Below are 13,066 nucleotides of genomic sequence, written 5' to 3'. Positions count from 1 at the left end.
AACTTGAAGATGAGTGTGTACCTCTAGGCTAGGTCATCCTGCAAACTGTGTGGGTCAGGAGTTCATCTTGTCTTGCTTCTTTCAGTCCATATACACCCTCAAATGTTTCCTGTAAAAAACCTCATGGTCTCCCAAAATCATCCAAACCAAAGAGGGGTTGGGTGGGGAAGGGAATACCAAACCAGGCTTAATCCCACACTCCAGTTACTATTATAAACGAGCAGCGAGATCACCGAGTTTTTTTTTTTTTTCTCAACCCTGGAACTACTATGGTGTGCTTTACACTAAAAGAAGGTACAAACGATCATCCATTGATTAATTCGGGTTAACTTCAACGAAACATCACAGAACATGGATATTTGTGTTCACAGTACATTGTAATGAGACACAACGCACAACATTATGGACTTGAATCAATCCCAACATTTTATTTCAAACATCTTCGAAAATACATTTCATGTTCATAAATATAGCACCACGCCCTTATCAATTAAACTCGAAATTATCTTCATCGTAGACAGTCTGTTACACGTGTGTGTGGAAGGTGTGTTTACACCCTGTGTGCATGTGATGTGTGGTGCACACAAGTGTTTACGTGCATGAACATCAGGAGCGTGACGCCGTGCACGTGTGTGTATGAGGATGTGTGGAGTGCACGCGAGCGTGTTTACATGCATTGGGTATGAATATATTAGTGGCCTGGCACCCCGCACGTGTGAGGGTGTGCGCTCACACGTAAGTGTGAGGGCGTGTACACACGAGTTTACGTGCATGAATATCAGTGGCCCAGTGCTGTGTGTGTTCACATACATTGTGCAAGAATACGAGTGGTGTGGTTTTGTGCACGTGTGAAGCTCCCGAGTCATTTATTTGCAAACGAGTGTTCAACATGTTTAAGTACACACGAACCCTAACTTTCAAACTGAGTAACGGTGTTGTGCATGACGAGAGCTTGTCCTGGGTTCTCCAAGCACTTTTCCACGTGTACTCGAAATTTCTCCCTGATGGCAGAAAATTCCATGATGTCTCTTGGCTTCGCCTGCCTCCAGAACTTGTCAAAGTCAGAGAAGAGGATGCCTGCGTGGGACCCAGGAGAAACGGCGTGTTATTTCCACATCCATCAATCAAATGGATTTTATTACGAGGAAAATGTTCCACACATTTGATCCCTTCGCTGCTTTGAGCGATACACGGTATGCAGAGGCGCATGATGGCGTTCCAGGACATCCTTGTAGTTTGAGGAATGTCACGGAAAGAATGGTGTGATGTTCATCAAGGTGGTATCACGGTCTTTGCCTTTTATCACATTTAGATAAAGATGCGTTGTTTAGTTTGACCCGTTTGAACGTGCTGTTTTAATGTACCCAATTTCGTTCAATCCTGCACTAATGCCGGCTTCAGGGGACCATTTCCACCTTCCCCATAACTCCCCCAATCAAACACCTGTTCAGAACGCCCGCTTCCCCTCCCCACTACCTCGTCTCTCTCCCCATCCTCCTCGCTCCCTCCCCCCCCTCCCAGAGTGTATAGCGATGGATGATGAGGCCTCGCTCTCCTCTCCTCTCGCTCTTTCCTTGCTCCCCCACCCCTTACTTGCTTCTCCTCCAGCCACCCCCCCCACCCCTGTGGATCTGTATATCTTATTTATGAAATCAATAACGGCTAAAGCAAGTGGTTGAACCATTTTCCCCTACTAGAGGGAGGGAGGGAGGGAGGGGATAGTGCGAGTGGGGAAAACGATGCCAATTCTGAAAACAAATCCTCTCATTCCAAAGGGGAGCGGGTATTGGCTCTTCTGATTAGAATAAGGCAATGTCTGGATCTGTATGTTTGTTCCGTACGGAATCAAAAAATGGCTTGGCTGACCTCCACTAAATTTTATTCAATGGTTTAGCTATTATTACCAAGTGGTGAGTGCATTACTATTATTTTAATGTCACTTTCCTCTAAAAAAAAAAAAAAAAACGATTGTGAGACCCACCCAGTTAAAGTGGTTGTTACCTCTGCCACCGAAGAGGGGCAGAGGTTACGTTTTCACACCCGTCTGTCCATCTGTGAGGATGATCTCAGTTATGGACAGATTTGGAACAAATTTGGTGGACAGGACGTTGGGTACGTGACACGGACCAATTGATTTGATTTTGGTGAAGATACAGATCCAGATCAGAGAAAAATAAAATTCAAGTGATTCTTCACCATTGAAAGATGTGGCCAAAAACAAGATACAGTACATCACGATTTTTTTTTAAGTTGCAGATGGATCATGACAACACCTGGATTTAGATTTGGGTTGAAGTTCGGATGCAGATCAGTGGGATACAAAACGTAAACTGTTCAGTCTGGCGGAGGTATGCGTTTCACTACATGCCATTCTGGTTTGTGATGAGTGATTTCCACAAAATTAGAACGAGATGTGAAATGTCAGCAAACTCACAAAACACCTCATGGATGTCCCTGAGGCTCGGTGTAGCAGGAGCAACATTGTACATATGGCATTTCAATGTCCCCTTGCGTAGGAATGTGTACACCATCTCAGTGAGGTCAATCCCTACAATGGCAAAAGAGAACCTGGGACGGAACAGGCATGCAAAAAAAACATGAAATGGCATACATTTCTTGGGCATTATACAAAGACCATCATCTTGTAGTATTATATTGGTGGCTGCAATAGGGCAGCAGATATAGTCATGCGCCGCATTACGATGGACCGCATATACGACTGCGGTCCCATAAGATAATGGAGCTGAAAAATTCCTGTCGCCTTGTGATGTCGTAGCGCTGCCAGTTGTATAAAAGTACAGTATAGCACATACAATTATGTACAGCACATAATACTTGATAATGATAATAAACAACTGTTACTGGTTTATGTGTTTACTATACTGTACTTTTTATCATTATTTTACAGTGCACTCTTTCCACTTATTAAAAAAAAGAAAACCAGTTTACCGTAAAACTGTGCCGTGTTACACAGCAGCCTCATACATCTCGTGTTTACAGCATCTCTTGACCATCATTTTTCCGTGTGCCCGATTTAATCTCCTGTTTTGTTCATCATGGCCCTGAAGCGTTCATCAAAAAGTTTTTAAAAATTAAAAAGTAAAAAAGTTTGTGAGCTAAAGTTAATTTATTATTGAAGAAAGGAAAAATTTTTTTTTTTAAATAAATCTAGTGTAGCCCAAGTGTACAGTGTTGATAAAATCCACAGTAGTGTATGGTAATGTCCTCGGCCTTCACATTCACTCACCACTCACCCAGAGCAACTTCCAGTCCTGCAAGCTCCATTCATGGTAAGTGCCCGATACAGGTGTACCATTTTTTAAAATATCTTTTATACCATGTTTTAACTGTACCTTTTCTACGTTTAGATACGCAAATACTCAATTGTTACAATTGCCGACAATATTCAGTACAGTAACATGCTAGGAGCAATAGGCTGTACCATATATCCTGGGTGTGTAATAGGCTATACCATCTCGGCTTGTGTAAGTACACTCTATGATGTTGGCTCAACGACGCATTTCTCACCATCCACATTGTTAGAGAATAGCTTGCATAATATAAGCATAACAAACTCTGTTCTTCTGTTATCACAATTTTGATAAAGTATTTAAAATCGCTTTACACAAAGCCTCATGAAAGAGCCAAACAAGAAACAGGAAGACGACGTCGTGCAGAGCACGACACGAGCAAAATCCATAAAACAAATTTGACCTCAAAAATAATTGGCTGGTTGAATTCGGTGACCTGAAATATGAATAATCTCCAAATTTCAAGTAAATCGATTGAAAATTGACTTCTAGAAATTCGGCCTATGTTGTCCTTTTGGCCTATGTTGACCTTTTGACCTCAAAAACAATCGGCTTCTTCCTTATGAAAAACTCCATGTGGTGAAGTTTCATGTAGATCGGTTTAAAATTGTGACTTGTAGGCGATAGACAGACACAGACGATAACAAAATCGACCAATATACTTGAAAAATCTTAGATTTTGCAAGTAATAAATAGTTCATGCCCCGTCATCCTGAGCGAGTCGTTTGTACTCTGTCACTCACAACTGCTGAAACTATGGCTGCAAAGCGTGGAACAAGTGGCTTTGGAGAGAATAATCAAGCGAAGAAGAAGAAGAAGGCAAGGAAGTCATTTATTGGAGGTGAAATTAAAAGTTTGATAGAGGTGAGCGCAGTATTGATATTCAGAGAGATGGGAGGAGGAGGAGGAGGAGATTGGGACCAGACTGTGTGCAGAGCGTTGGTGCTGCCTAAGCAGTCTCCTTGGCTTTTGGGTACAATCCTGGATGGGTCGCCACTCTGACATTCATAGGATACCAGCATGCTGGCACTCATTTTGCCGACCTCAGAAGGATGACAGGCCGAGTTAACCCCACCTGGTATTAATCCAACAGCAGAGTGGGATTTGAACTCAGGACCCGAGGATCCAAAGCCTGCCGCCCTAACCATTAAGCCAACACCAGGCATATCGAGAGATGGGACTTCGTGATGAAATCCATAAGAGCGCTCAGACAACAACGAAGCTGTGTGACCAGAACGGCAAGATCTCAGCTTGATGCTGTTGAGAAAATGCTGACTATGTGGATAGAGCATCAGAACCAACAAAACATGCACTTGTCTGCAATGGTCATGCAAGAGAAGGTGAAGAGTTTGTATGTCTATCTAACCAAAGATAATCCAGTGCTTTCTGCTGCCAGTCATGGTTGGTTCAAGCACCTCAAGAGTCACCATCCATCCATCGGGACCATACTCTGTGCAGTGTTGGTGCTGCCTCAGCAGTCTCCTTGGCTATTGGGCACAATCCTGAACAGGTCACCACTCCGACACAGTATACCAGCATGCTGGCACTCATTTTGCCAACCTCGGAAGGATGACAGGCAGAGTCAACCCCACCTGGTATTAATTCAACAGCCGATTGGGATTTAAACTCAGGATCTTCAGATCCCAAGCCCACCACCCTAAATATTAAGCCAACACCAGGCATAAGAGTCACCATGCATTCCACAATCTCAAGTTGACTGGGGAAGCTGCTGCTGCAGATCATGCTGCTGTCATAAAATTTCCAGCCATCTTCGAATCAGTGATTGCGGATGGAGGTTTCACACTGTCGATGCAGCTTCCCCAAAATTAGCACAATGGGTTTGAGGGTGATAAAACAAATCATAAAAGGATGATAATTAAAACTTGGTATTAAAATAAAATATATTAAAACCTGAAATAGAAAATGTACTCAAATATGATGTGATTAAACATGTATCTATTTTAAATCATATAATCATATCTTTCCTTTGTTTGGAAGAATCGACCTGACCATTAAAAAAAAAAATGTAATGAGCAGGCCAACTTTTTCCAGTAAGCCAGATTCAGCATTGCCTATTATTTAAATATATTTTCAAGGATTTCATGACTATGATAAATGTAAGGCACCAGCAAGCTGGATAGGGAATATGATTTCAGTACAACTGGAATGTGGTTCTAAAGAAAATGTCCTGATGTATTGACTCAGCTCTAATTGCTTCAAGATAGTGTTATTTCCCCAGTCTGTTCGAAGCAGACTGACTTTTAACTTGCATACTATAGAAATCTATCACAATACCCGAAAGAGTTGCGTTTGACGTCGTTCTATCATCCTGTGCGTCAATTCTGTGCTGAGATGGAATATATGTTACAACCATTCAACTTGGTCAAGCTGGTGTTGTACGAAGGCCGAAGATGAGCTCCCGCTGGAGGATGTCAAGACCTGACAAAGTTGGTGCCAGCGTCTAAAAAAAACATAGAATCCTATCTCACTGAACACTATATAAGGGGCTAAGATTCTCCATGTATTTCAGAGATCTGGAGCAAGTCTGTGTCCAGGTCCTCCATATGCATACGAGTGTTTGTTTATGTTAAATAAATGTTCAATTGTACAGATGACTTAGGAAATTCTTCTACAACACCAAGCCAGGTGTTTAACCTCTGAAACTGGACTTTAGTGGAAAGGCATGCCCAGCCACGCTTTCATCTCCATCAACTCTGGCCTGAGGCAGTGATCGAGTTCAGAGGTTTCACGGAGGCTGAAGTCAGCGAAGCAAGGCAACGAATTGTGGACATGGCCCTGCAAGTGTGATTTGAGGAGGTCGACGAAGATGACATTGAGGATTTGCTTCTCTCACATGGGGAGGAGCTGAGCAATAAAGACCTTCTGGCTTTGGAGGAGGAGCACATCAGAGAGGAATCAGAATCAAGTCCTGAGGAGGTTGTGCCTGTTAAAACGCTCACGACGAAGGTCATGGCTAAAGGTTTCAAACTGGACGATGAAGCCAGGTCATCTTTGATGAATATGATCCTGACTGCATGAGAAGCTCCAAAGTGCAGAGGGAGATGGAGAATGTATCTGAAATGTTACAAAGAGGTCTACGAACAGAAAATGAAGGCAGCCTCTCAAGTCTCCATTATGAAGTTCTTCAAAAAAACTCCCAGCCTCCATTTCATCTTCGAGCCTTCAACATCAACTGGACAGGCTGGCACAAGCAATATTAGATTTAGAAACTAAATAACATTTCTGTTTTTTAAATAATTTATGATTAATTTTATACCAAAAGAAAATTTATAAAATGGAGATAAATTTGCTTTATTTATGAAAAATGATGCAGCTTCGATGTCCTCCGTTTTCGGCTTCACAGAGACAGGCTCTTTCGACAGCATTTTCCATAACAGCGGACAATAACTCTGGCTGCAGCCCTCAAATTTCTGCACAGATGTTGTCCTTGAGCTGCTGAATTGTATGGGCCTTATCGATGTATACACGCTCCCTTCGGTAACTCCAAAGAAAATAATCAGGAGGCGTCAAATCAGGAGAATGTGATGATCAAGAAATTTCTGAATTTCGCGAAATTATTCGGTGTCCAAAAATTTTCCTTGGAAGCTCCACCGTGGCTCGTGCCGTGTGGGCAGTGGCTCCATCTTGTTGAAACCACATCTCAGGTATATCCTTCACTGCAGGATGCACAAAATTCTCGAGCACGGCTGAATACCGCTCACTCGTGACAGTCGTTGTATTGCCGTCCTCATTTTCAAAAAAAAAAAAGTAAGGGCCGATAATCCCTTCTGACATTACACCACACCAGACAGTGCATTTGAGAGGATGCAACTCACATTGATGAATAGCCCTAGGATTCTCTAATCCCCAGAACCTACAGTTCTGCTTATTCACAAAACCGTTCAAATGGAAATGAGCTTCATTGCTCATAATCAGTTTATGAACAATTTCGTTTTCTTCATTGACCAACCTCTGAATTTGGACTGAGTAATTTAATCGTTGTCGATGATCAGTCGGTTTCACCTTTTGCACCAATTGCACTTTGGGTACAGGTGCAAATAGTTTTAGTATTTGATAGTGACATTCGAGACACCCCCAACCGGTCAGAACGTCTGCGGATCGATGTTCCTGGTTCTTCTTGAACACTGTCCAGTACACGTTCACGATTAAATCTGCGAACCGACTGAACGTGGTCCTTCAGATCATGGCAAGTCACTGACTGACCCATATTGCTGAAAACGTTGAATCAACCGACGAATCATGAAATCTGAAGGTGGTTTTCTGGCATTGAAGTGTCGGCAGTCTGCTATTCGGGTGAGAATCATTGATCGATGAAACTTAAAATAAAACTCCACGATTTTGGTTCTTTGTTCAGTTGTGAATTTTTCCACGGGTAATTTCCAAATGTTATTCTAAATTCTGAAAAGAAAAGAAAAACAAATGATTACAAAACAGAAATGTTTATTTAATTTCTAAATCCCAAGGTGACTTTTGGGACACCCTGTTATATATATATATATATATATATATATATATATATATATATATACATATATATATATATATATATATATATATATATATATATATATATATATATATATATATATATATATATATATATATATACATATACACACTAGTGCGTGCCCGTATGTGCAAAAAAAAAATAAAAATAAAAAAAAAACTTTCAAAGCGCGTGCCAGAAACAACCACACAGGCCATTCCGTCGTTCCTTCGCTAAACGACGACTGGATTGGAGCATTGTTTCAATTAGATCGGACCAGTGGTTGTCGAGAAACAGCGGTCACAGACACACACACACACACACACACACACACACACACACACACACACACACACACACACACACACACACACACACACACACACACACACACACACACACACACACACACACACACAGATTGCTGTAATTATAGATAGATATACATTTTTAAACCTTAAAAAACGCTCTCTAAAGTGGCTGAACAGATCGAGGAAAAACTCTACACGTATGACTGCCTATCCATGAGGAACAAAATGATCGCACATGACAAAGGTCACATGGTTTGGCAGCCATATTGGATTTACCCAAAAAACTATAAAAAAAAAAATCCTCCAGAACGGCTGGACAGATCGAGGGTAAACTTCCCACAAATGTTTCCCAAGCCTTTGGGATACCAGGGTATTCAAGAATAATTGTCACATGGTCTGGCAGCCATATTGGATGGAGCGAAAATCTTAAATAAATAAAAGATTTCTCTTGAACCGCTTAATCGACATGAAACTTCACAATTATGATCTAGTAGTGATGGGGAATATATGTTTTTAATTTCAACCTCTTCGGGCGGATGGCCTCGCAGCCAGAATTATTAAATTTTTTGATCTGGGTTCTTTTTGATTTTTTTTTTCTTTTCTTTTTTTTGAATGAGGCTCACTTAGCTGTACCTGGATGAGTTCGAGGGTGGAGGAGCAGCAGCTGAAATGTGATTCCTATCCAGGTTCTTCCTGATGACTTCATCTTTGCTCTTTGCTTGTTCTGGTTCCTTCTGATTACTCCAATGTAGTACTGTACCTATTTGGTCTTCCATTTGATTTGAATTGAATTTTAATCCCATTCTAAATTAGATTTAATAATAATTTTTTTTAAAAAGGTCATGGGTCAGGGTCAGGTATCCGATCAAAGCCGGACGTCTTGGTTCCCGGTCATCACTGCCAGCAGTTATAAAGTGACAGTTCTAATTATGTCTCATTAATTACGCAACACACCAGTACACAAACACCACACAAAAGTCCTGGTGAGGGTCTGCAATCTCTGAGTGCTGTTTTTCTTGTTTATTTGCTTCTTTTATACATTGTTTACTGCTTTTTTTGAGGTTTTTATGTTGGACTTGGACCTTAACATTGACAAATACACTGACATTTCATGTCAGATCGTTTTGCAAATGGTATCATGCAAAACTTCATCATTTTGTCGTCAACGTGACACGGGCAATGGAATTGTTTGTAAAAGGTTAAAAATGCCCCTATTACATCCACAAAATCATGTGAGAACTCCACATCTCGGTATTAAAAGTATAACATGTCAATTCTGGTATTTGGGAAGTGGTCACATTTATTTTCAGTCCTACTTCTCTGTACAAAATATCCCTCCCCTGCACCCCTTTCACCACTACCACCTCTCCCCGAGTTTACATGCACGCACATTATTGGGCAGAGATTGGCAAAGGAAAGTTCACAAAGCAGTCAGCTTACACCACTCGTGAAATTAAACAGCACTTACCCATACTGTGGATGATGAGAATGGGACAGTACACTTCTTGCCACATTCTGGTGTTGCGATGCAAAGTATCTGAAAGCAGTCACAGACCAGTGCAGCTGCACAATTAGGTACATCAATGCACTATGGTTCTAAAGAAACAGACAGTTTAAGTATCTAGTCCTGCCCAAACAAATTATTCCTTGAACTGTCAATCTGTCGACCTAGTCAGCATTTATACATTGACCATTTATCTGTACAGGCAGGGCCCAAAACTGAAACGACAGGAACAGGTGACGATTCCTGAGTATGCATATAAATCTGTGCCACAATCGACTCTCGATGCAGGTTACCCGAGCCCGACAGCCCTCTGACATCATTGGTGTTCGTAGACTTCTCAAAAAATAATTGGTGGTTGAATTAAATGACCAAATATGCAACTCATCTTCAAATTTCAAGTCAATCGGATGAAAATTGAGGATTTTAGAAATACCACCTTAGTTGTTGACCTTTCGACCTCAAAAACAATAGGCTTCTTCCTTATGACAAACTCTATCATGTGATGAAGTTTCGTGAAGATCGGTTTAAAAGTGTGACTTTTGTAGGTGATTGACAGACAGACAGAATAACAAAATCAACTGACCAATATACTTGAAAAATCTTCGATTTTGCAAATAACAAACAGACAGACAGAGAGGGGTGAAAACATAACCTCCTTCACCTTCTGTGGTGGAGGTAATAAACCGTGATATCAGTAGAAGGAAGGAACAAGTGGAGCCCGAGACAATCGTATGATCATCACGGCGTGAGGTTATTCCACCACTGCCTCACGGGACCCACCCCATCAGGTGGGGACGAATGAGCACAGGCTGCACAAAGGTCAGAGTGCGAGTGACGACCCTTGCCCCTGCGGAGCCACACCTGGTCTGGTGGTTATAAAAGCTGATGCGATAAGATCTGCTGCTGTTGTCTGCATGCTAAGGACCTGTTTGGGGAGAAAGCTGCCTGTTCTTGCGGAGATTCACCTGCCAGGACAAGTTGTACTGGTGCTGGAACAAGCTGGGCTGAGGCGAGCGGCACTGAGGCAAGCTGCCATTAGGGAAGCCCAGGCCAGAGAACGAAGTCACAAGGTCCTTGGCATGCGGCAATAGTTCCATACTGACGCATGAGATCTTTTCTGGCTTTCCCCACGAACCCAAAATTCATCTAATTGGGACACACAAAGAGCTATCATGATTCGCACCTCACACTGTTTCCTCTAAGATTACGCTGCACTTGCAACACACACACACCCCACACACACACACCCTTCCCTTCAACCTACTTTGGGATTAGTGCAAGCCTACAGCAAAACCTCGCTCTGCTTGTCTTCTTATTCTTTCTAATTAACGTTTTCCTGGATGATTGCAATGACACATGTGTCTTGTGTTGCAATGCAAGAAAGATCGTACAAGAGCTTCCATAAGTGCTTGGGTTAAGTCTGCTTTTCTGTCTCTGCTTGCTTTGTAAATATGTACTTCCCTATTGTTGCCCTGATCACCTTGTGGAAAAAGGCTTGTGAATAATGTACCTGTAAATATGTACCTTCCAGGAAATGTTGGCAAACTGTTTTCAAATCTGCTCGATTGTCTTTTCCCCCACACGGTGTGGACATCGTCAGAAGCTGGGAATAATTCTGCCACACTGGTTTAGCAAACATCCATCCCACGGTTCGCTCAGCCAAAATAAGTAGACAGGTGGGTGTTGAGGGTGCGGTCCCCAGTTAAGGTAATTAAATAAGTGAGTAAGGTAACACGACCTAGGGCGAGAGGACCCTGCTCGATTGAATTGCTTTATCAGCATCCACGGTTGCTTAACAACCCGTCGGGCTACGGAGTAGTCCGTGGCCTGGTGACCTCAGTGTCGATCTAGCGGCGGGTCCGAGTAAGTACCGCGTGAGCCTGGCATGTTCCCACCGGATCCATAAGAGAGTTACGTCAATATCAGTGAGGGTAAAGCGTGTATTGGCCTTGTCCTACCATTCTTTTCAGCTTCGCCACCAGGTTGGCTAATGCTTTGCCGTGCACCATACGAGGGTGGTCCGTGGCGGTTACATCACTGCACGGTTTTCACCCACACAACGACCGCACCACAAACTCAACTCGTACTAAATCTATGTCTACCATGTTTTGCACCTGTACCATCTGTCGTTCTTTTATTTATGGCAAGCTACGAGGCTGCCAGTTCCTTTTTAACTCGGACATTCTCCATCAAATCCCTGTGCAGACTTTTTTGAGGGTGTAATGATGCAGAAAAAAAAGAAAAGTTTAAATGATGGTCTCACAGAGGCTGTTGGTCACACAAGAGGAGTAGCAGTCATATTATTATTATTATCTATCTCGAGGTTGGTATGTCAGAAATTTCCTTTAATGTTTCCTGTGATTAACAACTATCATTTATGTACATGATAAAATGAATCGTTCAAATCCTGATTTGTGACAAATTATCTCGTCCAAGGGTTGACTGCATTGAAAGGTTGCGTCGACGTGTCTGACCAACATCACCCATCGTGCCAAGGTACAACCCTTGAAGATCGCCGAGCTTACCGAATTCACAATTTACTATTACTACATTCAATTTAACTGGTTACAACCTCCCAAGGATCGTCGAATAAATAAACCAAGACCGTCGTCTGTTCTCATGGGAACGATGTTTCTTGTAATTAAAATGAATATGGACAAGATGCTCATAAATCGTGGGCAGAACAAACCAGGTGGTCGACAGCCACAAAAAGGGAAGAAAGGGGAGAGGCACAAACTTATACACAAGATAACTAAAACCCTGCTAATGGTGCCACACACTGACTTACACACCCATACCAAACAATGGGGCAGAGGCAGGGACTTGGGCAAGCACGATCCGGTGGGGAGCGCACCATGATGGTGCGGTCGTGCATGAGGGTATGGCACAGGATGAAGAGCGGCTCGGGGCGGGAAACGAGAGGATATTGAGGAGAAGGTAGCATTCGTGTCTCCCCACTGCTCCTTCTCGGGGAGTGACGAAGCCGAAAGAGAGAGAGATCATACGTGATCTGTTCTAAAACGTCCAACTTGCATGCGCAGACATGGCTTTAAGCCTTTAGGACCACCCTCTGATATGCAGCTGGTCACGTTATTCACTGCCTGCTGCTAGTGGGCAGCGCTGACTTGTGGCCTGTCACACCCCTCAGGGCAGAGCCCCTGTAAAATGTTCCGCCTCCATTCAGGGCTCCACAACTCAATGCACTGCCATGGCCTGCAGTTCTCTGGGCAAACAGCCCATGATGATGTCCACTGAAGTGTCTTTGGCGTTAAATGCCCCAAGTCCTCCACCTGTCCTCACCTGTACAAGGGGCTTTACACAATACAACCTTATTCTCTTCGGCTCTATCTTCTTCTTCTTCTTCTTCTTCTTGTGTGTGGCAGCTTGGCTGCCGGGTAGCTATCATTTTGTTGTGGTGCGACTATGCTGCTGA

The 13,066-nt window shown here is 42.7% G+C and overlaps 1 protein-coding gene across 4 annotated transcripts in view; it reads right to left on the bottom strand.

Annotated features, from left to right (window-relative positions):
• Positions 1-408: 408 nt before the first annotated feature.
• ELMOD2 (ELMO domain containing 2) overlaps positions 409-13,066 on the bottom strand; it is a 30,586-nt gene continuing 17,928 nt past the window's right edge. For all 4 annotated transcript variants that reach the window (XM_085899787.1, XM_085899786.1, XM_085899788.1 and 1 more), the window contains exons 7-9: positions 9,598-9,666; positions 2,435-2,568; positions 409-1,077 (exon numbers count right to left, since the gene is read on the bottom strand). In XM_085899787.1, the coding sequence (XP_085755913.1) occupies positions 911-1,077; positions 2,435-2,568; positions 9,598-9,666 (370 nt within the window). In that variant the 3' untranslated portion in view covers positions 409-910. The remainder of the gene's footprint in view (positions 1,078-2,434; positions 2,569-9,597; positions 9,667-13,066) is intronic.

The sequence above is a fragment of the Eptatretus burgeri genome, chromosome 10 (assembly GCF_056783735.1).
Source record: "Eptatretus burgeri isolate ZD-2024b chromosome 10, Ebu_testis_v1, whole genome shotgun sequence".
Classification (NCBI taxonomy): domain Eukaryota; kingdom Metazoa; phylum Chordata; class Myxini; order Myxiniformes; family Myxinidae; genus Eptatretus; species Eptatretus burgeri.
Note: the sequence above shows the minus strand (reverse complement) of the source record. Positions and strands in the feature narration are given on the sequence as shown.